Genomic DNA, 25,855 nt, shown 5'->3' with positions numbered 1-25,855 from the left:
GCAGATGTTGCCAGGATCAGTGTGGAACAGGTAATGCAGGAAGCACAAGAGTTCCACTTCACTTACATTCTTTGGGAAAAATCTCTCCTTAATTTTTTGGATATATCAGCAGTCATCTTAAACTTGGACATCCAGAAATTCAGCTGGGGAAGGTGTTTTATTGTATTTACTGTATCATGTAATGAGTCCATGATATGATGGCTTTTTCCAAGTCATACTTGAATTTCAGTAGAGGACTTCATACCAAGAATGTCTACACAGTTTCCATGTCAACACGGCATGTGACTGTGTCAGTCCCCACGCAGAGCTTCTTTGGATCACTACAGGGACACCTAGACCATGATCTGGTGTGGCTTCCCACTGCTGGACACTTTGGAGGCAAATTTGATCTTAGTTCCACAGCAGTGAACCTGAGGTCTAGCCTAGTATTCATTCTTTTCCCCAATGCAGGGAAAGCAGAACCAACCAAACCCTCACCATCACCTACACCTTCAGCCATGTTACTACTGATGGTGAGGACCTGCAAGTACTTGGGGGCACACCTGGATGATAGACTTGAGTGGAGGACCAACGCAGAGGCTGTGTACAAGAAGGGCCAGAGTCACCTCTACTTCCTGAGGAGACTGAGGTCCTTCGGAGTATGCAGGCCTCTCCTTCACATGTTCTACCAGTCTGTCGTCGCCAGTTCAATTTTCTATACAGTGGTGTGCTGGAGCAATGGCATCAACAATGGGTGATGCCGACAGGCTCAATAAACTGATTAGAAAGGTTGGCTCTGTTATAAGAGCCAAACTGGACACACCGGTGGCTGTGATAGAACAAAGGACCCTATGGAAAATCTTGGCAATTCTGGACAATATTGCTCACGCTCTGCATGCCACTTTGGCTGAACAGAGGAGCACTTTTAGTAATAGACTAAGACAACTGTGCCGCTCCAAAGAGCGCTATATGAGGTCATTCTTACCCTCAGCCATTAGGCTCTATAATGAGTCAACCTATATCTAGGGATATGATGACCTCCTCCTGTTAGACTGTTCGAGGTAACTTTTAAAAAATTCTTTCTACCTCTATTCTAATATTTATATCTGTGCACTTGTAATGCTACTGTGATGCTGCAATTTCCTTTGGGATAAATAAAGTATCTATCTTCCTGATCTGTGTACTCCAACTCTGAGATCCCTTCCACACTTACTGCTATTTCCAATCATCAAAAACACAATCACACTCTTATGGTAACCTTTGACCACATCACCAACTCAGTCGCCTATCAGTTTCCAACCTTCCCCATCAACTGCTGGGCTCTACTGCTCCCACCTCATCTCACCAGTTTTGATTCCTTCCTTTCCCTTTCAGAGTGTATCTGCAATTTTGATTCAGTGGAGTAACAGCTTGGGCAGCTGTATCCCACTGGCATCCATGCCATTTAAGTGTAGCCTTGGACTTCTAGTCTCCTTCACCAATTGAAACAATGGAAACCTTTTTCATTATCAACAAGTTTGCAGATGACACCAAGACTGGGGATTTAGTGGACAGTGGGGAAGGCTATCATGGCTTGCAAAGGGGTCTGCATCAGCTGGAAAAACAGGTTGAAAAATGGCAGATGGAATTTAATGCAGACAAGTGCAATGTTTTAGACTTCGGTAGGGCCAACCAGGGTAGGACCTACACAGTGAACAGTAGGGCACTGAGGAGTGTGGTGGAACAAGGGGATCTGGGAATACAGGTACATAATTTGTTGAAAGTGTCATCACAAATTGATAGGGTCGTAAAGAAAGCTTTTGGCATACTGGCCTTCATAAATCAATATATTGAGTACAGAAGATGGGATGTTATGTTGAAGTTGTATAAGACGCTGGTGAGGCTTAATTTGGAGTATCGTGCGCAGTTTTGGTCATCTACCTACAGCAAAGATTAAATAGGTTAAGACAGTATTCTTTAGAATGATGAAGATTGAGAGGACATTTGATAGAGGTAGACAAAATTATGAGGGGTATAGATAGGGTAAATGAAAGCAGGCTTTTTCCACTGAGGTTGGCCTACAGCCAGAGATCATAGGTTAAAGGTGAAAGGTGAGAAGTTTAAGGGAAACATGAGGGGAAACTTTTTTTTACTCAAAGAGTTGTGATGGTGTGGAATGAGCTGCCAGCACAAGTGACCCATGGGAGCACTGTTTCAACATTAAGAGAAGTTCAGATGGACACATGGATAGTAGGGATATGAAGGGCTATGGTCTCGGTGCAGATCTTTGGGAGTAGACAGTTTAAATAGTTTTTGGCATGGACTTGATGGGCCGAAGTGCCTGTTTCAGTGCTGTACTTTTCAATGACTTTATTATCTTAAAAAATGTATCATGCCTCCCCTCAGACATTTATTGTCGTATGCAGGAGTACATGTGTGCACAGGTGCAATGAAAAAATTACTTGCAACAGCATCACAGGCACATGGCATCATATAAGAAATATTCAGAAGGAAAACATAAATTACACTCTTGTGTTTTACAAGGAAACTCAATTGGAACAAAAAATATCAATTTTAGTGCAAAGTGTTCATAGTGTTGCAAACTTTAGTGATTAGGGTTTAGCTGGCTGGTTCATGAGCTGAACGGAAGGAGTCAGAAGGGTAGATAACACACACAGTACAGTAGTCTTAAGGCAAATGAGCCAAACGGGGAGATTGGACTAAGTACATAGTCTGAAGTTATGTACAGTCCAGATTGGAGTTAGACAGATCAATATTATATGGGTTGACATGACAACTGTTTTATACGAAAGGCAGCCCAAAAATAACAAAAGCACTGAGATTTTCTAAAGTTAAATTTGGCATTGCTAACTGTTTCTATGTAACCTCATTCATCAATGTGCAAAAGATTCCATCAGGACAGACGAAGAATGTGAGAGGGAAGCTAATTCACAACGTGCTGAAGCACAATATGTCTGGGAAGTCAAAGATGTGTGCTTGAAAGTGTTTTGCAAAGTTTAGAAAACAAAGATAATTTAACCAAAGAAAAATCAGAGCTGAGGAAATGCACACTTTAAAATGATGCAATAAAAAAATTTTGATGGGCTGAAATCAGCACATGAAGTCATTCTTTGAAAGCATAGCACGCTGTTTTACAAGATCTTGGGACCTTTCAGCTTCCTTTTGGCTGAAGTCAGCACGGAGCCAATAAAAAGAAAGGAGGTGTAAGTGAAGTGGCCTTTGTTGGAGTGGGCCAGTGTTAGAGTGGTCTGGCTTTGGCTCAACAGGCTTGGGCAGAGGTTCTCAGTAAGTAAGTAAGTTCTACTATATTTCTTTGGTATTATTTCATAGTTAGTGCATTGCAAATTGATCAGGAGGTAGTGGTATGTTCCTTGTGTGGGATGTGTGAAATTTGGGAGACCTTCAGTTTCCCTGATAACCTTTAGGGCATCTGTTAGTCTTGCAAGACCATGGATCTGTGCCTGGAAAGTCTTCACTCTCCAGGGCACAGGCCTGGGCAAGGTTGTATGGAAGACCAGCAGTTGCCCATGCTGCAAGTCTCCCCTCTCCATGCAATGTTGTCCAAGGGAAGGGCATTAGGACCCATACAGCTTGGCACCAGTGTCATCGCAGAGCAATGTGTGATTAAGTGCCTTGCTCAAGGACACAACACATTCCCTTGGCTGGGGCTCGAACTCACGACTTTCAGGTCACTAGTCCAATGCCTTAACCACTTGGCCACATGCCTGATAACTATATCTGTATGAAATGCATCAAGCTGCTGCTCTCTAGAGACTGTGTTAAGGAACTGGAGCTGCAGCTGGATGACCTTCGGCTCGTACAGGAAAATGAGGAGGTGATAGGTAGGAGCAATAGGGAGGCAGTCACTCTTAAGTTGCAAGAGGCAGGTACCTGAGTGACTGTCAGGAGAGTCAAAGGGGATAGCAGCCAATGCAAAGTACTCCTGTGACCATTCACCACAATAATAAGTATACCGCTTTGGATACTGTTGGGGGAGGACTACCTACCAGGGGGAAGCTGCAGTGACCAGGTCTCAGGCACTGAGTCTGGCTCAGTGGCTCAGAGGGAAAGGGGAAGAGGAGTGCAGTGGTGATAGGGGTTTCATAATTGGAGGAGCAGAAAGCTGATTCTGTGGATGTGAAGGAGATACCCAGATGGTATGTTGCTTCCCAGGTGCTAGGATCTGGGATGTCTTGGATCAGGTCCATGGCATTCTAAAGAGGGAGAGTGAACAGCCAGAAGTCATGGAAATATTGGTACTAATGATATAGGTAGGAAAAGGGAGGAGGTCCTGAAGAGAGGATTTAGGGAGTTAGGCAGCAAGCTGAAAAGTAATCTCTGGTTTGCTGTGTGAGCCACATGCCATTGAGGGTAAGAATAGGATGATTTGGCAGATGAATGCGTAACTAAGGAATTGGTGCAGGGGATAGGGTTTCAGATTTTTGGGTTAATTGGGATATCCTCTGGGGTAGGTATGACCTGTACAAAATGGTCAGCTTACACCTGAACTCCAGGAGAAGCAATAGACTTGTGGGCAGGTTTGTTAGAGCTGTTGGGGAGGGTTTAAACTAGTTTGACAGGAGGATGGGAACCAGAGCAACAGAACCAAGGGTGGGGCAGTTGGTGTACAACTAGATATCGCGTGTTGTGAGGCTGTGAGGAAGGATAGGTAGATTATAGGCCAAAATTGCAATCAGTGGGATGAGTTAACGTATAATGGGGGACAAAATCAAAAAGGGTGATGAACACAGGACTTGAAGGTATTACATTTGAAGGCATGCAGTAAATGGAATAAGGTAAATGATCTTGTGGTGCAGTTAGAGATTGGAGGGTATGATGTTGTGGCCATCGCTGAGTCAGCAGTTGAAAGAAGTTCATAGATGAGAGCTTAACATCCAGGGATTCATATTGTGTTGAAAGCACAGGCAGGTAGGTAGAGGGGGGCAGGCTCTATTGGTAAAAAAATGAAATTAAATCCTTGGAAAGAGGTGACATAGGATCAGAAGATATAGAATCCTAGTGGGAAGAGTTAAGAAACCACAAGGGTACAAAGACCCTTCTGGGAGTTGTATACAGGCCTCCGAACAGCAGCTAGGACTGCATTTACCACATTTTGGTAAATCCGATCACTTGGCTGTCCTTCTCCCACCTATATATGGGCAGAGGCTAAATAGCAAAGCTCCAGAGGTTATAATAACAAAGAAGAGGTTGCAGGAGGCAGAGGAGCGGCCAGCGGATTGCTGCGAGTCACTGGACTGGACCGTGTTGAAGAACTCGTCTGCAGATCTGAATGAATACACTGTGGTTGTCATGGACTTTGTTAAAACAGCTCTAGATGAGTGTGTACCCAGAAAACCATTCAGAGTATTCTCCAACAAGAGGCCTTGGATGAACCATGAGTTCTGCAATCTGCTGAGGGCCAGATCAGAGACATTCAAGTCTGGTGACCAAGAAAGTTACCAGAGATCCAAGTTCGATCTCTGGAAAGCCATTTCACGGGTGGAGTGGCAATTCTGGACTAAACTTGAATCAACAAAGGATGCTCGATAGATGTGGCAGGGCTTGAATGCTATCACCTCTTATAAAGTTAAATTAAGCAACATGGGTGACAACTGGGTGGTCCAGATGAGCTCAGTGCCTTCTATGCTCGCTTTGACCATCAAAACATGGAGGAACTAACACGAACTCCCACAGCCCCTGATGATCCTGTGAGGCCAATGCGTGAGCAGCCTTCAGGAGGGTGAATCCATGAAAAACATTTGGCCCAGATGGGGTATCTGGCCAAATACTGTACTGATCGACTGGCTGGAGTGTTCGCTGAGATATTAAACCTCTTGCTTCAATTATATACCTGGGAAGAATAATGTGAGCTGCCTTAATGACTATTGACCAGAAGCACTCATATCTACAGCGATGATATGCTTTGAGAGGTTGGTCATGACTAGACTGAATTTCTGCCTCAGCTAGGACCTGGACCCATTGTAATTTCGTTATTGCCACAATAGGTCAATGGCAGACACAATCTCAATGGCTCTTCAAGTGGCCCACCACCACCTGGATGATACAAACACCTACATCAGGGTGCCGTTCATCAACTATAGCTCAGCATTTAACACCATCATTCCCACAATCCTGATTGAGAAGTTACAGAACCTGGGCCTCTGTACCTCCCTCTGCAATTGGAAGACCACATTCTGTGCTGATTGGTGATAATATCTCCTCCTCGCTGATGATCAACATTGTTGCACCTCAGGGGTGTGTGCTTAGCCCACTGCTCTACTCCCTATATACCCATGACTGTCTGGCTAGAAACAGCTCAAATACCATCTATAAATTTGGTGGTGGAATCTCAGATGGAGACGAGAGGGTGTACACGAGTGAGATATACCAACTAGTTGAGTGGTGTCACAGCAACAACCTTGCACGCAGCATCAGTAAGATGAAAGAGCTGATTGTGGACTTCAGGAAGGGTAAGACGAAAGAACACATACCAATCCTCACAGAGGGATCAGAAGTGGAGAGAGTGAACAGTTTCAAGTTCCTGGGTGTCAAGATCTCCGAGGAGCTAATCTAGTCCCAACATAGCGATGCAGCTATAAAGAAGGCAAGGCCGTGACTATACTTCATTAGGAGTTTGAAGAGATTTGGTATGTCAACAAGAGCACTCAAAAACTTCTACAGATGTACTGTGGAGAGCATTCTGACAGGCTGAATCACTGTCTGGTATGGGGGTGGGGGCAACTGCACATGATCGAAAGAAGCTGCAGAGGGTTGTCAATTTAGTCAGCTCCATCTTGGGTACTAGCCTACAAAGTACCCAGGACATCTTCAAGGAGCAGTGTCCATTATTAAGGACCCCCAGCACCCAGGGCGTGCCTTTTTCTCATTGATACCATCAGGGAGGTGGTACAGAAGCCTGAAGGCACACAGTCAGTGATTTAGGAGCAGCTTCTTCCCCTCTGCCACCTGATTCCTAAAGGGACATTGAACCCGTGAACACCACCTCACTTTTTCAATATATATCTTATTTCTGTTTTTGCATGATTTTTAATATCCAATATACATATTCTGTAATTTATTTATTTAATCTTCTATATTATGTATTGTATTGAACTGATGCTGTAAAGTTAACAAATTTCATGACACATGCCGGCGATAATAAACGTGATTCTGATTCTGACTCTTTAGCAGTCCGAAGTACCTACCTGCTTCAAACAGTCTTGACTTATAGCGGTGCCAAACGAGAACGTGGTAACCTGCTTCAATGGCTATCGTCCAGTAGCACTTACATCCAGCGTGATGAAATGTTGTGAGAGGTTGGTGATGAAACACATCAACCCCTGCCTGAGAAGCGACTTGGATCCACTCCAATTTGCCTACTGGAGCAACAGGTTCACAGCAGATGCCATCTCACTGGCTCTTCACTCAATCCAAGAACGTATGGACAGCAAAGATGCATGTATCAGGATGCTCCTTATTGACTTTTACACAGCATTCAATACCATTATCCTCTCAAAACAAATCAATTAGCTTCAAAACCTTGGCCTCAATACCTCCTTGTGCAATTGGATCTTTGATTTCCTCACTTGCAGACCCCAATCAGTTCGGTTGGCAACATCTCCTCCACAATCTCCATTCTGCATCAGCACTGATGCACCAGAACTCTGTGTGCTTAGCCTCCTGCTCTGCTCTGCTCGCTTTACACTTATGACTGTGTGGCTAAGCACAGCTCCAATGCCATATTCAATTATGCTGACAACACCACGGCCGTAGGTTGAATCAAAGGTGGTGACAGATCAGCATACAGGAAGGAGATGGAAGATCTGGTCAAGTGGTGCCATAACAACAACCTGTCACTCAATGTTAGCAAGGAGTTTATTATTGACTTCAGGAGGAGGAAATTAGAGGTCTATGAGCCAGTCCTCATCAGAGGATTAGAGATGAAGAGGGTCAGCAACTTTAATTTCCTCGGTGATATCATCTTGGAGGACCTGTCCTGGGCCCAGCACGAAAGAGCAATTATGGTGAAAGTACTTCCTTAGGAGTTTGCGACAAAAACTTGGACAAACCTCTATAGATGTGTAGTGGTATGGAAACACCAATGCTATTGAAAGGGCAATCCTGAAAAGTAGTGGACATGGCCCAGTCCATCACGGGCAAAGCCCTCCCTACAATTGAGCACAATTACACAAAGTATTGTCACAGGAAAGCAGCATCCATCATCAGCAAACCTCATGCTCTCTTCTCAATGCTACCATTCAGAAGAAGGTACAGGAGTATCAGGACTCATACCACCAGGTTCAGGAACAGTTATTAGCCCTCAACCATCGGGCTCTTGAACCAAAGGGGATAACTTCACTTGCCTTATCATTGAAATGTTCCCACAACCTATGGACTCACTTTCAAGGACTCTTCATCTCATGGTCTCGATCTTCATTGCTTATTTATTTATTATTATTATTTCTTTCTTTTTGTATTTGCAGAATTTGTTGTCTTTTGCACACTGGTTGAACACCAAAGCTGATGTGGCCTTTAATTGATTCTATTATGGTTATTATTCTATTATGGATTTATTGAAAATGCCTGCCAGAAAATGAATGTCAAGATTGTATATGGTGACATATGTGTACTTTGACAATGCATTTACTTTGACCTTTGAAGGACATGGGCAACAAATTACAAAAGGAGATAGAAAAAGCAAGTAAAAAGGACAATGCTGCGATAATCCGAGGGATTTTAATATACAGGTAGATTGGAAACATTTGGTTGGTGCTGGATCCCAAGGGAGGGAATTTGTAGATTGTCTATGAAATAGCTCTTTAGAGCAGCTTGTGGTTGAGCCCATTAGGGAAATGGCAATTCTGGACTGGGTGTTCTGCAATGAACCAGGTTTGATTAGGAAGTTTAAGGTAAAAGAACCCTTTGGAGGCAGTGATCATAGTAAGATAGAATTCATCCTGCCGTTTGAGAAGGAGAAGATAAAATCAAATGTATCAGTTTTACAGTGGAGTAAAGGGAATTACAGAAGCTTGAGAGAGGAGCTGACCAAAGTTGTTTGGAAGGGAACACTAGCAGGAATGACAGCGAAACAACATTGGCTGGTGTTTATGGAGGAGATTCAGAAGGTGCAGGAAAGATACACCCCAAAGATGAAAAATTATTCTAAAGGAGTGACGAGGCATCAGGGCTGGAAAGAGAAATCTCTTTTGCTTTTATGCTGTCTTTGACTTCCCTTTTCAGGGCATATAATAGAGTAACAATTATTGGAAGGTGAAGGATTGAGAAGCTTTTTAAAACCAACAGAAGGCAACTAAAAAATCCATAAAGAGAGAAAAAATAAAGTATGAAAGTAATCTAGCCATTAATATAAAAGAGAATAAAAAGTGTTTCTTCATAATTATAAAGAATAAAAGAAAGGAGAGAATGGATATTAGACCATTGTAAAATGAGAATGGAGAGGTAGTAATGGGGCACAAAAAAATGCCAGAGGAATTTCATAAGTATTTTGCCTCATTCTTCACTGTAGACAACGCTAGCAGAATGCCAGAAATGTGTGAGTGTCAGAGGGCAGAGTGAGTGTGGTTGCTATTACTAGGGAGAAAGTGTTTGGGAAGCTGAAAAGCCTGAAGGTAGATAAGTCACCTGGACCACATGGACTACACCCCAGGGTTCTGAAAGCGGTTGCTGAAGAGATTATGAAGGCAATAGTAATGATCCTTCAAGAATCACTGGATTCGGGAATGATTCCTGAGGACTGGAAAATTGCAAATGTCACTCCACTCTTTAAGAAGGGAGGGAGGAAGAAGAAAGGAAATGATAGACCTTTTAGCCTGACTTCGGTGGTTGGAAAGATATCGGAGTCTATTAGTAAGGATAATGTATCAGGCTTCTTGGAGGCATATGATAATATAGGCCAAAGTCAGCATGGTTTTCTAAAGGGGACATCTTGCCTGACAAATTTGTTGGAAATCTTTGAGGAAATAACAGGCAAGATAGTCAAAGGAGACCCAGTGAATGTTGTTTCTTTGGATTTTCAGAAGGCCTTTGACAAGGTGCTGCACATGAGGCTGCTTAACAAGGTAAGAGCCCATAGCATTACAGGAAAGGAACTAACATGGATAGAAGAAGATTGGCTGACTGGCAGGAGGCAAAGAGTGGCATTAAAGGAGGTCTTTTGGCTGCCAGTGACCTTTGGTGTGCTGCAGGAGTTGGTGTTGGGACAGCTTCTCTTCACGTTGTATATCAGTGATTTGGATGGAGGAATTGATGGCTTTGAGAACAGGTTTGCTGACGTATGAAAATACGTGGAGGGGCAGATAGTGTTAATGAATCAGCGTGCCCTCAGAAGGAATTAGATAGATTGGAGGAATGGCAAAGAAGTAGCAGATGGAATATAATGCACTTCACTACATGGTCAATCACTTTGGCTTCTGGAAAAAGATGGTGCCAGAGAATAACGCGACCAAGGCCAACATCCTTCAGATGGTTCACAAAACTACTTCTTTCACTTCTTTTACATCTTCCTTTTCTTTCAAATGTGGTTCTGCTACTGTTGGAGCCTCGGGTCTATATTTTGATGTCGTATTTTTAGGATGATTGAGCTATCTGGCTCTTTGCTGTCTTCGAGGGTGTTCAGGGAGGCTTCGAGCGAAGCATGCGGCCTCAAGGCCAAGAAGCCTGGAGACAGGGTGTGAGTTCATGATCAACATTTCTTGTTGATCTTGCCGATTTTGCCGATTAATGCGTCATGAAAGATTGAAATCATTGAGGTGACAGCAGAGGCAAGTGGGTGTTCAGTGCTGTCTACCAGCCTCTTGCTCTCTGCTGCTGGAAGAAGGTGTCTGCATTTGATAGGCTCTTGCTCTCGCTCTCTCTCTCCCTCTTGCTTGCTGCTTCTTGGAGGAAAGTCCCTATGTTTGAATGGTCCCTCTCCCCATCGATGCTGTCGGAAAATGGTGCCTGAGTCTTGGGACTTGGGCAAGGTTTAATCGACGTGATTTTTGGATTGCACTCTTTAGTTCACGTTATGATGTGTTTCTGGTTTCTGGTTGTTCCTTTTGTTGTTGTTAATTTGTACTATTTTGATCAAGGTGGCCTGCAGAAAATGAATGACACAGCACTGCTCTAAACTGAAATGAGTTGAACTGAATACCTCTGGACTCTTTTGATGGTGACTTTGTGGGTTAGTGTTTTGTATTCCGTGTTTTTTGTTTGTTTTTTTTTCACCATTTGTGCGATTTGTTTTTTTTTTGCGTTGGGGTGAGTTGATATTTTTCTTTGAGGCGGATCCATGATTTACTTTGTGGCTGTCTGTGGGAAGATGAATCTCGGGTTTATATAATGCATACATACATTAATAATAAATGTACTTTGAATCTGACTGCCCTATCTATGTCACTGATAATTTTATAAACTATTATCAAATCTCTCCTCCAACTCCATCACTCCAGAGGTTGCATTCCAAGTTCATCCAACCTCTCCTTATGGTTAAGCTTCAAATTAGCCATTGGCTAATGCCAAAGGCACTGATTCATAGTATTGGTAAGTTAAGTGCCAGGTCACCATCAGGCAGTGCGACCTCGGGGATTTCCCCTGGAGAATGTCATGGGCTTCCTTCTTGACCCTTTCGCAGCAAACTTTAGATTTGATTAGATTATGAGGACACTCAGTCCTCGTTTATTGTCATTTAGAAATGTGTACATGCATTAAGAAAAGATTCAGTGTTCCTCCAGAGTGATATCACACAAAAACAGGACAAACCAAAGACTAACACTGAAAAAACCACATAATTATAACATATAGTTACAGCAGTGCCAAACAATATCATAATTTGATAAAGAACAGACCATGGGCCATGGTAAAAAAAAAAGTCTCCAGTCCCGATCGACTCCTATAGTACCCGATAGCAGGCGGCAAAAAGGGAGAAACTCACCTGCCATAAACCTCCAGGCACCAACAACTGACAACTGCCAATGCATTGGAAACACCCGACCACAGCTGACTGAGTCCGTCTGAAAACTTCAAGCCTCCGACCAGCCGCTCCGATACAGCCTCCCGAGTGTCATCCTCTGCCGAGCGTCTTCGACCTCATCCCAGCCGCCAAAACTAGCAAAGCCAAGGACTCAGAGGCCTCCTCCTCCGCAGATTCCGGACCACACAGTACCAGTGGCAGCGAAGCAGGCATTTCAGAAATTTCTCCAGATGTTCCTCTGCGCTCTCACATCTGTCTCCATCAAATCAGAATTGTGCATGGTGCCCTACTTAATGAATACAGATATCATTCCGGAGCGGCCACATGCGCTGTGTCACGCCGCCATCTTCTCCTCCTCCTCCTTTTATATCTCCTTTTCTACTGAAATCTCCTTTTATACTGGTAACACCTGGAGAAGGGATTCAGATTCAGATTTATTTATCACATGTACATCAAAGCATACAGTGAAATGCTTTGTTTGTCTTAACACCCAAGACGTGCTGGGGGCCAGCTGCAAAAATGTCACCACACATTCTGTTACTGACATAGCATGCCAACAATGTTCAGCAGAACAATACAAGCAGCAATAACAACAAAATAAGACAATAGTAAAGTGGGCTCCCTTCCCACCCATCCACTCTCACACTCACAGGCGTCCAGCCCCAGAACAGGCTGCCTTTAGGCCTCCAGGCCTCCAGTCCTTAGCCCTGACTTTTCTAACTTGCAGACACTGGGCCACCAACTTCCTGTTGCTGGCCAGGAATCCATCTGGGATTAAAGAAGGCAGTTGAATTATTATTTTCTATTGGGGTAATTCAACACCCATCTCAGAGCAACTTTCCCTCAAATGTTCGTACTTTCAATTATGATGCCAGTCACCTCCTTATTTAGAAATAAAAAGGGACCCAAAACATAAACTCACTCAGCTGAGAATTTGCAGTCAGCTTTGCATAAGGTGGAATGTCAGCTTGCTTCCTTCAAGGACGGTGGCATCAAGAATTCTGTCCCAGGAGTTTCTGCTTACTAAAGCTGGCATTGAACTGGAATACACTGTGGAAGAAATGGACACTATATTGACAATATCCCCAAAATTCATGACCTGAAGCAACTCGGGATAAGGTAATATGGGAGCAGAAGGATGTGTAATTTTTTCCTCAGTAACTCACGCCATCCTGACTGGAAAATACAATGTCAGACCCTCCTTGTCTAAATCCAGGAATTCTCCACCCAGCGGTATTGCGGGAAGACCTTTAAGGTAGCTAGGGATGGCAATAAGATTGTGAGAACACCTTGCAAGCATGCTCATAATCCACAAATGCCTTTCAAAAAAGCCTTAAAACTAAAGCTGGAATGCCAGAAGCCATTTCATACAAGCAGTAGAAGAAATCTGGAACTCTGTCCCAGTGAGCCAGTGTGCGTGGATGAAGTTAAGGTACTGACTGAACACTTATGATATGAGAATGCTAAAGCCGACTTGAAGGACAGAATATTCTCTCCGCAACAACTTCTCTGCTGAAGGAACTCCGGGTTGGGCAGCATTTGTAGGACGAAAGGAACTATCAGCTTTTCGAGTCGAAACCCTGCACCAGTCAAGATGCAGGGTTACAAATCAGAAGTCAACAATTCCTTTTTTCCCTCTCGGCCCACTGACTTCCTCCTGCAGACTGGAGAGCAACAACCAATCTCCTGGAGAAACCTAGCAGGTCAAGCTGCATCTGTGGCAGAAAAGGAACTGTCGGTGTTGTGACTGAAAAACTCCGACAATTCCTTTCCTTGTATCTTTTGTGACTCTCTAGAATATTCTGCATTCCTGTTGCGCTGGTTCAGAAAGGCTATCAGCAATTGTAACTGAAGCAGCACCTTAAGGATGCATTACCAAACAAAGGATGTTGGGAAGAGTTCAGGATGGGAAATAAAAGAAAAAAATCAGAATTAGCTTTTAAAGATAACCTTAATAGAGTAATGAGAGAGGGATAGACAGACTGAAGGAAGTCAACGTTAAAGTAAGTTTATTGTCAAAGTACATATACTACCTTTAGATTCATTTTCTTGCAGGTATTTGCAGGAAAATAAAGAAATACATTAGAATTTATGAAAAATTATAGATGAACGAAGACTGAGAAACAGCCAGTGGTTAAAAGAAGTCAAATTGTACAAATAAAAAATAAATAGTACTGAGAACATGAATTGTGGAGCCCTTGAAAGTACATCTGTAGGTTGTGGAATCAGTTCAGAGTTGAGGTGAGTGTGAAGTTATCCACACCGGTTCAGGATCCTGATAGTTGTAGTGTAATAACTGTTCCTGAACCTAGCGGTGTGGGACCTAAGGCTCTTGTACCTCCTGCTGGATGATAATAGTGAGAAGAGACCATGGCCTGGATGGTGGCTGTTGCTTTCTTGTGACAGTGATCGATGTAAATGTACTCATTGGTGAGGAGGGCTTTGCCTGTGATGACTGTGGCTGCATCCATCACTTTACAGTAGGTAGACTTTTATGTTCCTGGGCATTGTTGTTTCCATACCAGGCCATGATGCAACCAGTTAGGATACTCTCCACTGTGTATCTACATCTGTTTTGGCAAAGGTTTAGATGACATGCTGAGCCTCTTCTGTGTTTGGTCTTACACTATATGTGCTGGCCCTAAGACAGATTCTCTGATAAACTGATGCCAACGGATTTCAACACCCAGAGTTCAGAGAATAGAATCGAAAAGTGGGATAAATCATACAGACCAAAGTTGCTCTGAAATGAAAATAAAGTTGTTGAGAATATATGATCAGCTTCAGAAAAGAGAAGTGCAGGCTAGCATTTCAAGTGGATTCTCTTCACTAACCTGCACTGGCTTTTCGTGCGGGCGATCAAAGCCTCTTCTAGCATCCAACAGATGTTTCGAGGATGCAAAAAATATTTCCTGCAAATGGATTCTGCTAACAGTGCTGCAAAGTGCCCTTTCTTTGCTTTTAATGAAATCAGTGGTGGCTGTTTGATCTCGCTCCTGTCAGACAAATGATAGCTCTGTCTCTTCCTCGCTCTCCCACTGACCACTAAAACCCATGGCAACCACAACAGTTCCAGATCCCGTGCTGTATTCAACATGAAGATGCAAGAAAACTGACTGATGAGAAAATTGTTACCTATGAAATACCAGGTCCAGAGAAGCCAGAATTCATCCACAAATGTTATTTTACTATAATTCTGCCGTATATTAACTGATTCTGAAAACTAGTGTTGTTGATACGAACAAATTAATTGCTATTGAATATGACCTCTCCCTTCTGCAGAATCATTTTAAAAGGTGATGACCTCCCAAGGCTGAGCTATTTCTAATCCCTGCTATGTTCTCATCTAAGCAACACACTCAAAATTCTGGAGGAATTCAGCAAGCCAGGCAGCATAGATGGAAAAAAAAAGTACAGTCGACATTTTGGGCTGAGACCCTTCAGCAGAAAAAAAGACCTGCTGAGGGCCCTCGTCCCGAAACATTGGCTGTTTACTCTTTTCCATAGATGTTGCCTGGCCTGCTGAGTTCCTCCAGCATTCTGTGTGTAGCTTGTATTTTCAGTATCTGCAGATTTTCTCTTTTTTATGTTCTCATCTACATGTTTTACATATTTTACCTACATTTTTTAGACTACTCCATTCTTCTTTCTAGATAATGAGAACACAGTCCTCTTTTATTGTCATTTAGGAATGCATACATGCATTAAGAAATGATACAATGTTCCTCCAGAGTGATATCACAGAAAACAGGACAAACCAAAGACTAACAACTGACAGAACCACATAATTATAACATATAGTTACAGCAGTGCAAAACAATACCATAATTTGATAAAGAACAGACCATGGGCCTGGTAAAAAAAAGTCTCAAGTCCTGATCGACTCCCGAGTCCCCAATAGACTCCCGAGTCCTTGATAGCAGGCGGCAAAAGAGAGAAGCTCCCTGCCATAAACCTCCAAGGCATCGACAACTGCCGATGCCTTGGAAGCAGCCGACCACAGCAGACACCGAGTCCGCCTGTCCGAAAACTTCGAGCCTCTGACCAGCCCCTCCGATACAGTCTCCCGAGCGCCTTCGACCTAGCCCCGGCCGCCAAAACAAGCAAACCCAAGGATTCGGGGCCTTCTGCTCCGGAGATTCCGGTTACCACACAGTAGCAGCGGCAGCGAAGCGGAATTTTCAGAAGTTTCTCCAGATGTTCCTCCGTACTCCCACATCTGTTTCCATCAAATCAGAATTGTAGACGGTCCCCTACTTGACAGATTACAGATATCATTCACTGGAGAGGCCGTGTGTGCTGCGTCGCGCCGCCATCTTCTCCTCCTCCACAGGTGCGTTTGGTGCGTTTTGCAAGATTTGATATTGAACAATGGAGGGCTATGTAGGAGGGAAGGGTTAGATTGAACTTGGAGTAGGTTAAAATTGTGGGCTGAAGGGCCTGTACTCTGTTGTAATGTTCTAAGTTCTATGGTCTACAATCTCCATTAGGGACTCTTGCAAGATGAAATGTAAGAATGTGTAGGAGTAGAGAAAAACAGCACCATCCATCAGACCTTGGAACATCTGTACTTTGTGAAATAACTTGAGCCTCTTCCCTCAGGCTGTGGGACTAATGAATGCCCTGCCACCCCCGAGGTCTTGTCAGTAGAATAGTGAGTTGTTTACATCTTACCTCTGCTGCATAGTACAAGTATCTTGAATTATATTTTATTAACTTGCTTGTGGTCATATTTTGTTTTATGCACTGTGGGTGATTCAGGTATATGTGTTCCAGAGGAATGTTCTCTTGTTTGGTTGTATATACGTACCGTCAGATGACAATAAACTTGAAATTGAATAACTGTAAGTTGTTCACTGACAGGCTGTCTTAACAGAGGTGTGATGTCATTGGCAGAACTTCCTTGTGTCCTCTCAATGGAACACTAAGCATCTCCCATTATTGTTCCCTCGTGTTGCAATGTCAGTTTCCCCAGCTTATGCTCATAGCATCTGTTACGTTTTGTAACTTCAAAACATTAAACTAATTCAAAGAAAGACACGGGAGTCTGGGACTACGGGTCTAACTTCATGTTCACTTTAAGCGAGGTGCGCGTGTGCACGTTGGTAGCAGGATGACATATGCAATTCACACATTTATACATATAATTTGTAATGAATTATTTAAATGACAATAATGCTTAACCAACCAACCAATATATATACAAGATTACTCAAATATTAGCTAAATACGGAATTCCCAACAGCATCATGAGGCCTCAAATAACGCCATGCTACCCTATTTCCAGAACTCACACAAGCTCACAGAATTCCTCCTATCCCTTCTTTCTTCCATATTATTGGTGGCCTTGCCTTCAGTCTTAGAGGCTGTGGAACTTCCACCATAACTGCAGATGCTGGAAATAGGAAATGAAAGCAGAAAATGCTGATAAAAGGTCTCAGATCTTCAAAGGCTTTGCCTTAAAAAAGGTGGCTTCCATTACTAACAACCCTCATCATCCTGAACTACTATCAGAGAGCAGGCACAGGTACTGAAAGCCACACACTCAGTGTTTTAGGAACAGCTTCTACCTCTCCATCGGATTTCTGAACGGACAATGAATCAACCTGTGAACACCACCTGTCTAGTTTTTGGCTCTCTTTTTGCACTAATTATTTAATTTAATTTTACGTGCATATTTATAATGGTAATTCATGGTATTTTATGTTTTGTATTGTACCGCTGCTGCAATACAACACATTTCATGATAGATGCCAGTGATATTAAACCTGATTCTGATTCCGATTCTGAAATGAAATGGTAACTTTGTTTCTCTTTTCACAGATGTGGTCTGACCATTTGAGTGTTTCCAGCATTTTAAAAAAAATTTTAGCCCTTCTTTAAGGATTTCTGCTTTCCTTCAGTTCTTCAAAACCTTCCTTCTGTTCTTCAAATCATCCTTCAATCAATTCACTCCTTTCAATCTCTCCATTCTTTTGGGTTTGGTGTCCAGAACTTGGAACTTTTTTTCTATGATGGTGATGAGCTAAGAAGTCATAGCTTTCAGTCCCGGGTATACCATATTACTGGAGGTACGTCATTCAGATAAGATGCTAAACCGAGACCCCATCTGCTCTTTCAGCTGGATAATGGCACTACTTTGAAGAAAATTGGGGGAAGCTAACCCTGATGCTTTGCCAATACTTATGTGCAATAATAGTGCAAAAGTAGATCGTACAGGCATTGTTGAACTGTTGCTTGTGGGAGCATGCTGTGTTCAAATTGGTTATCTTATTTCAACAGCGATTATGCCTAAATGGCTTAACAATGCTTTGGGATGCCTTAAAGAAGATAGGAAAAGCACAATAGAAATCCAAGTCTTTTTGTATTTTGCTAAACATTGTTGCTTCTTGAAGTAATGTCATGTGAATTGTCTCTTTATTAAGCATGGTTATAGAGTACTACAGCTCTGAAACAAGCCTTTTGGGTCCATTTAGTCTGTGCCAAAATGTTATTTTACCAAGTCACATCAACCTGCACCCGGACAATACCCCTCCATACCTCTGCCATCCATGTACTTAACCAAACTTCTCTTAAAAGTTGCAGTCAAACCCATATCCACCACTTCTGCTGACAGCCCACTCCACACTTGTACCACCTTCTGAGTGACTATGTTTTCCCTCAGATCCCCCTTAAATATTTTTACCCTTTCACCCTTAACTTATGACCTCTAGCTCTAGTCTCACCCAACCTCAGTGGAAAAAGACTATTTGCGTTTACCCTATCCATCCCTCACAGCTTTGAATACTGTTCCTCCATTAAATCTCCCCTCATTCTCCCACTTTCCTGGAAATAAATTCCTTTAAATACCTTGTGATACAGTGCCTTCACTTCTCTTTTTCAAATCGGTAACAAATGTTATGATTGTGTCGATGTTTTAGACAGTGTTAAACTTTGCCAAGGTCACATGCTAATGGTCTGATACTCCAGCTATGAAAGCACATAATTGTAAATCAAAACCTTTTACCAGCAGCTGTGATCCGGAAGTTGCTGATTTATACTCCTTCTCCTTTGTGTTGCCAGGGTGTAACAGAGAACAAGAATGTCCCTGTTTAAAGAAAGGAAGCTTTCATGACCTTGGGATCTGCTGTGAGGATCGTCGGGGCCTCTCTTCCACCCATCCAAAATATTTATCAGGAGCGCTGGGTACACAGAACCCTTAACATTGTTAATGATCCTTCCAATCCATCCCACAATCTCTTTAATCCCTTACCATTAGGCTGAAGGCAGCATTAGGCCAAGGGCTGTTAGGATGGGGAACAGCTTCTTTCTTCAGGCTGTGAAAGTACTGAATTCCCTACCACTACCCAGGTCTCATCACTTATGAAGCACCAGTGGCGTTACACTGTGTACTTCCTAACTTGTGTCGCAAATGCATGCTAAAGCCAAACATCAATTTTCTGGAAAATACGTTACTAGCTGTTAATTTATTTGTGGTATGACCACTGTAGGTGTTGTGTGTGAGTTATATGCACTGTGTTGTTCCACTTGGTCTGGCGGAACTTTGTTTTGTTCGGCGGTGTACATGTATGCTGTTGAATGACAATAAACTTGAACCTCACGATGTTCAAAAGTGGATGAACTCTTTTGGTCACTAATATAATACAGGGAAATATGGCAACCAAGCTGAACACAGCAAACTCCCTTCCAAGCAGCAACGTGACGAATAACTAGATCATCTATTCGGGAATTGCAGCTCGAGGGACTGATGCTCATTGTGGGACCTCGTGACTTTGCTTCAGGTGGCGTATCTTCACGAAGCACTGGAGAGAAGGGAAGCAGATAGGAGCAGGGTAACCTGCACAGAATGCTGGAGGAACTCAGCAGGTCAGGCAGCACCCAGAGAGAGAGTAATAAACAGTTGATATTTGAGGCCGAGGCCCTTCATCAGGACTGTGTTTAAGAAAGGAGCAGGATTAGGTTACCCAGCCCTTCGAGCCTGCCCCTCCGCTCAAAGTGGCTGAGTTTTCCGTCCTCAAATCCTTTCCCCTGATCTTTTAAAGAAATTTCTAGCTTCCCCTTTAAATACTAACAATGATCTACCCTCCTGTAAAGGTTTCCAGAGAGGGAAGCAATATCCTCACTTAATTTAAAGGTTGACACCTCTGATGAGACACCATTCTTCTGGTCTACATTGTCATGCCTTTGATGCTTATATGACAGAATGTTCTGGAAGAGAATAATGAGTGAGTAAATGTATACTATAAGTATTTGACAGTTTCTGCTCGTCTGCACATAGCAGCAACTTTCTATGGAATATGGGGTCTCAAGAGCTGTACACCATACGGTATGTAACAGGCCATTTGATTGATCCCATCTACAATCAATCACTCACATCTCCACCAATGCACAGTTGCAGCATTGGTCATAAGTCTGAATAGCTAACCTTGTTCTTTCATCCACAGATGCAGCCTGGTCAGTAAAAATTTCCAGTATTTTCTGCTTTTATTCCTGTTCTTTGTTTTACGGTCTATCAACCAGATCTTTAACCTATGCCTGTCAGGTCTGCACAGGCAGGTACCTCCCAGTATTCACCCACCTGCCACTTGTTTCCAACTCATCACCTGCAGCCTATTTAAACCCAGCTCTCAGCCACTATCCTTGTTCACTCATTCGAACCAGCTAATCTTAACCGGTTGCTCCTAGCCTTCTGTTATCTTGTTCTGTTGAGTATCAGCTCCCACCCCCATTGTTTATTATTAAAGTTATCGCTCCAGGCTAAACTTGTACCTGCAGCTTTGCGTTTGGATTAAGACTTCGCTACGGTTCCTGACAGGAGTAGTGAACCAAAGATTGACCCAGCAGAGTACACTCACCTAAAGGGAGTCGTCTATCAACAGGAGCGTGTCCTGGTTGGTGGGGGTCTCTGATGATGGATGCTGCTTTCCTGCAACAGCACTTCGTGTAGGTGCGTTCAATGGTTGGGCGGGCTTTGCCCATGATGGACTGGGCCATCTCCAATGGAGGTGTATAGATATTGCTTTTTGTAGAGCGTGGTGACTGTCTGGAATTCTATCCCTTGGCTGGTTGTGGAATCCAAATCGTTAGATGTATTTAAAGAGAAAGTAGATAAATTTTTGAAGATAAGGAAGTGGAGAGCTTTGGACAATTGGCAGAGAAGAGGAGTTGAGGTTTGCGGTAAAGATAAAGAGAAAGATTAAAGATTGGTATTATTTCTCAGGTGGACATTGAAATATATAGTAAAATGTGTCATTTGCATCAAATCAAATCAGCGAGGATCGTGCTGGGCAGCTTACAAGTGTGGCCATGCATAGTTTGTCCAAAACTTACCAAACCTAACCGTATGTCCTTGAAATGAGGGAGAAACTGGAGCACCTGGAGGAGACCTATGCAGTCATGGGGCAAATGAACAAACTCCTTATAAAGAACGATGGGAATCGAACCCAATACTGTAGCTTGCACTGTAATGTGTTGTACTAACCACTATCCTACTGTGCAGCCCTATTTGGGGCAGGTAAGCCATAATCATAGTGAACGACGGGGAAGGCTTGAGGGGTCAGGTGGCTTATTCCTGTTTTTATTTTCTAGTGTTCTTGTGTTTTTGTATACTTCTGTCAGGCTGTTTCATTTCCTGCACCACCTTCTTTGCAAGAACAAATCACGACTATTTGTTAGAAAATAATCACGATCCATTTTGTTAGAAAAACTAGAAATGCAGTATACTTTTCAATGATAAAAGCTCGTTAAGCATTGGCATTCAGAAGAATTTTGAGGTTTGTCTTCCAGTGTTGCAAATGGTTAATAAACTAAGCAATCAGGAAATCAAATAACCTGGTTGCCTCGATTAAAAATGATGTTAGCATTGTAAGAGTAACAAAAGACTTTGATGCCAAAACGTCTGGAACACTGTGTAAAGTTTTGGTCCTGTCATCTGTGTCATCAGAATGGAAAAACTTGCCATCAAGGTCGATATTAAGCATGAGAACCATCTTGTAAGGAGAGAGAAAGTAACATAGACCGATATACCTTTGTATAGAGAACAAAACATTGAACAGTACAGTCCAGTACAGGCCAGTTTGCCCATGATGTTTCACTGGCAAGCTACTCCAAGAGCAACCTAATCTTTTCCTTCCATATAGCCCTCTATTTTTCTTCCATCCATGTTCCTATCTAAGAGTCTCTTAAATGTCCCTAAAGTACCTAATATTCCATGCATTTACCACTCTGGCTTCTTGTTTTAGCCATTTCCAACCTGGGGAAAAGACTGTCCACTCTATTTACGCCACTTATCATCTTACACACTTCTATCAAATCACCTCTCATCCTCCTTCTCTCCAAAGAGAAAAAACATGTATCTGCCTCTACAACCACTCATGGCAGCACGTTCCATGCACTTATTGCTTGCCTCTGACATCCTGCCTATACTTTCCTCCAACACGTTAAAGCTCAACCCCTTGTATAAGCCATGTACATCAAAGTTGCTGGTGAACGCAGCAGGCCAGGCAGCATCTCTAGGAAGAGGTACAGTTGACATTTCAGGCTGAGACCCTTCGTCAGGACTAACGAATAGCTTCCACATCCTTCCTATAATGAGGCAACCAGAACTGAGCACAATATTCCAAATATGGTCTGAGAAGAGTTTTATAGAGCTGCAATATTACCTCACCGGCTCTTGATCTCAATTCCCCAACTAATGAAGGCCAACACACCATATGCCTGAAGAAGTATTCTTAGTGAAACTAATAAAAGAATTAGGTTTATCGGGCCACATGATCTACTGCTCATTCTTATTCTGGTTGTGGGGAAGGGTTGCTTCAGCTGACACGGTTTCTTTGTTTTTTTTTGCAGCCGCATAGATTGGAAGAAGGAATAAATAAAATGAAGAAGTTTAAGCGTCGATTCTCACTGTCGGCCCACAGAACAGAAACCATCGAGGAGTCGCTTGCCGAATTTCAGGAACAGATCACTAACCAGATAAACAACAGGAAGAATGATAGTGAGTAACCTGAGTACACTGTTAGATAGATTGTAGATCGATGTAACTGGCTGACTGTCTGTCATACTGTAGGATTATGACTGATCCTGGTAGATCTACAGTCAGTGGTCAGTTTATTAGGTACCTCCTATACCTAGCGGAGTGCCCACAAGATGGTCGACTGCTGCTGATGCCCATCTACTTCAAGGTTTGACGTGTTGTGCATTCAGAGATACCCTTCTGCACACCACTGTCATAATGTGTGGTTGTATGAGTTATGGTCACCTTCTTGTCAGCTTGAACCAGCCTGGCCATTCTCTTTTGATCTCTCTCATTAACTAGGTGCTTTTGTCCACGGAATTGCTGCTCACTGGATGTCTTTTTGTTTTTTGTAAACTCTATTGACTGTTGTGCATGAAAACAGCAGGCAATCAGCAGTTTCTGTGAGATACTCAAACCACCCCATCTGGCACCAACAATCATTCCACAGTCAAAGTCACTTAGATCACATTCCTACTCCTTCTGATGTTTAGTCTGAACAACAACTGAACCTCTTGACCACATCTACGTACTTTTAAGTATTGAATTGCTGCCACACGATTGGCTGGTTAGATATTTGCATTAATGAGCAGGTGTATAGGGGTACCTAATAAGGCGGCCACTGAGTGTATATTGGCTGACCATAAAGCATCTTTCTAGTGGTGATCCACTTGATGAGATTTGATCTTTTATCCAAAATAATGGGTAATATGTATTTAAGTGAATAGTCCACCAAGCACTTTGCTGTTGTATTTGACGTCCCAGATGCTGACTAGATCTACACTCAATCATGCATACAAAAAGATGAGTAAGCCCAACAAAGAACCAGCTGAAGCTGACTTTTTTTATTCAATGCTTGTTCACAGAGAGAGAGAGAGAGAGAGAGAGAGAGAGAGAGATACAGACAGACAGAGACAGAGACATAGATAGAGAGAGAAGAGAGACAGACATAGAAGAGAGTGGAGGAGAGAAGAAGGATGAAGGGGGAGGGAGAGAGAGAGAGAAACAGAGACAGAGAGAAAGAGAGAGACAGAGAGAGAGTGTGAGAGAGAGAGAGAGAAATGAACAAATTAACACTCATATCCACAACCCAGCACGTGTTCTACCTTCATGATTTGTGAGGTGAACATGATCGAATAGCTTAGGGGGTGACAGGAGTCTAGATCAAACAGCTGGGAAATGTGTGTGGAGAGAGAGAGATAGAGAGAGAGTGAGTGAATGAGAGAGAGAGAGGTGGGGGGGAGAGAGAGAGACAAATTAACACTCTTATATCCAGAACCCAGCATGTGTTCTACCTACAGAAAAGGTAAGAATAAAATTATGAAGAGAAGGGTATTCATCCCTCGTCGTGCTCTGAATCAACAGTGGGTGACCTGTACTGCATTTATCTGCCTTCCCCCCCTTGTCGTGCCTTAATACCTCAAGTCAACCAAAAATCTCCCCATTTGAAAGTTGTTTAAATCTACAGTTTATCAGAGCAGATTGATAAAGATTTCCATCATCTGTTGGGTGAGTAAATGCTTTTTCTGAATTGAGTTTTCTCCTGACTAGCCTGCTTTAATTATATTGTTTTATAAATGCAGAGTAAAGGGATGTTCTGTGCTAATATAAGGCAATATTAATCGTAAAATTCACCACGCCCTGGATGACATCTAATTAACGTACAGTAAACGGTTATTGTTAACTGCATCTCTTGTGTCAACATTCACAAAACAATATTTTCTGAGTGTTATTTGTCCAAATGCTACACACTAACAGCTCTCTTGAACCCATGTGTCACTCCTGCTCAATTTTGTAGTTATCCAGCGCCTACGTAGCCTCCAGGCAGCTGCAGTTACTGTCACAGTCTGCGTGTACCTTCACAAAATACAATTAAAGCACTCAACTCACAGACAATGGTGTTGAAGCTTGGCGTGAAGAGTGTGGAAATAATGAAGCACAACAATTGGATTCAAGCCAGTGACATTATGTTTCCTACAGTTTTATACAGCATCATTTAAACATTATTTAAGGTCCGTGTCCTGGAAATGTAATGGCTTGTTTATCCTAAGTGCTATGGGATTGAATTGTTTGGCAAATTGATTGCTTGAATGGAATGCTAGATGAGACTGGGACCTTATAGAAGTGCCTTGCACACTCTGAAACATTGGATCGTATAAAATAAACACATACAGCAGCGATTTTCAATCACAGAGTGCCATTACTACTAAAACAACAGGAATTCTGCAGATGCTGGAAATTCAAGCAACAGACATCAAAGTTGCTGGTGAACGCAGCAGGCCAGGCAGCATCTCTAGGAAGAGGTGCAGTCGACATTTCAGGCCGAGACCCTTCCTCCACTACCAACTCTGCTCTTAAACACATCTCCCCCATTTCACGTACATCTGCTCTCACTCCATCCTCCCGCCACCCCACTAGGAATAGGGTTCCCCTGGTCCTCACCTACCACCCCACCAGCCTCCGGGTCCAACATATTATTCTCCATAACTTCCGCCACCTCCAACGGGATCCCACCACTAAGCACATCTTTCCCTCCCCCCCCTCTCTCTGCATTCTGTAGGGATCGCTCCTTACACAACTCCCTTGTCCATTCATCCTCCCCATCCCTCCCCACTGATCTCCCTCCTGGCACTTATCCGTGTAAGCGGAACAAGTGCTACACATGCCCTTACACTTCCTCCCTTACCACCATTCAGGGCCCCAAACAGTCCTTCCAGGTGAGGCGACACTTCACCTGTGAGTCGACTGGGGTGATATACTGCGTCCGGTGCTCCCGATGTGACCTTTTATATATTGGCAAGACCCGACGCAGACTGGGAGACCGCTTTGCTGAACATCTACGCTCTGTCCGCCAGAGAAAGCCGGATCTCCCAGTGGCCACACATTTTAAT

The 25,855-nt window shown here is 43.0% G+C and overlaps 1 protein-coding gene across 4 annotated transcripts in view; it reads left to right on the top strand.

Moving 5' to 3' along the window:
• Positions 1-25,855, top strand: part of LOC140210011 (cyclin-dependent kinase 18-like) — a 126,927-nt gene that overhangs the window by 20,482 nt on the left and 80,590 nt on the right. For 3 of the 4 annotated variants that reach the window (XR_011889124.1, XR_011889123.1, XM_072278740.1), the window contains exon 2: positions 22,799-22,946. Coding sequence is in view for 2 of the 4 variants with exons in the window: in XM_072278740.1 (XP_072134841.1) it covers positions 22,829-22,946 (118 nt within the window). In the remaining 2 variants the exon portion in view is untranslated. Of the gene's footprint in view, positions 1-20,813; positions 20,898-22,798; positions 22,947-25,855 lie in introns of those variants that run through there. The other variant, XM_072278741.1, reaches the window with a different exon arrangement.

Source organism: Mobula birostris, chromosome 14, assembly GCF_030028105.1.
Source record: "Mobula birostris isolate sMobBir1 chromosome 14, sMobBir1.hap1, whole genome shotgun sequence".
Classification (NCBI taxonomy): Eukaryota; Metazoa; Chordata; class Chondrichthyes; order Myliobatiformes; family Myliobatidae; genus Mobula; species Mobula birostris.
This window is presented reverse-complemented; position numbering and strand designations above follow the sequence as displayed.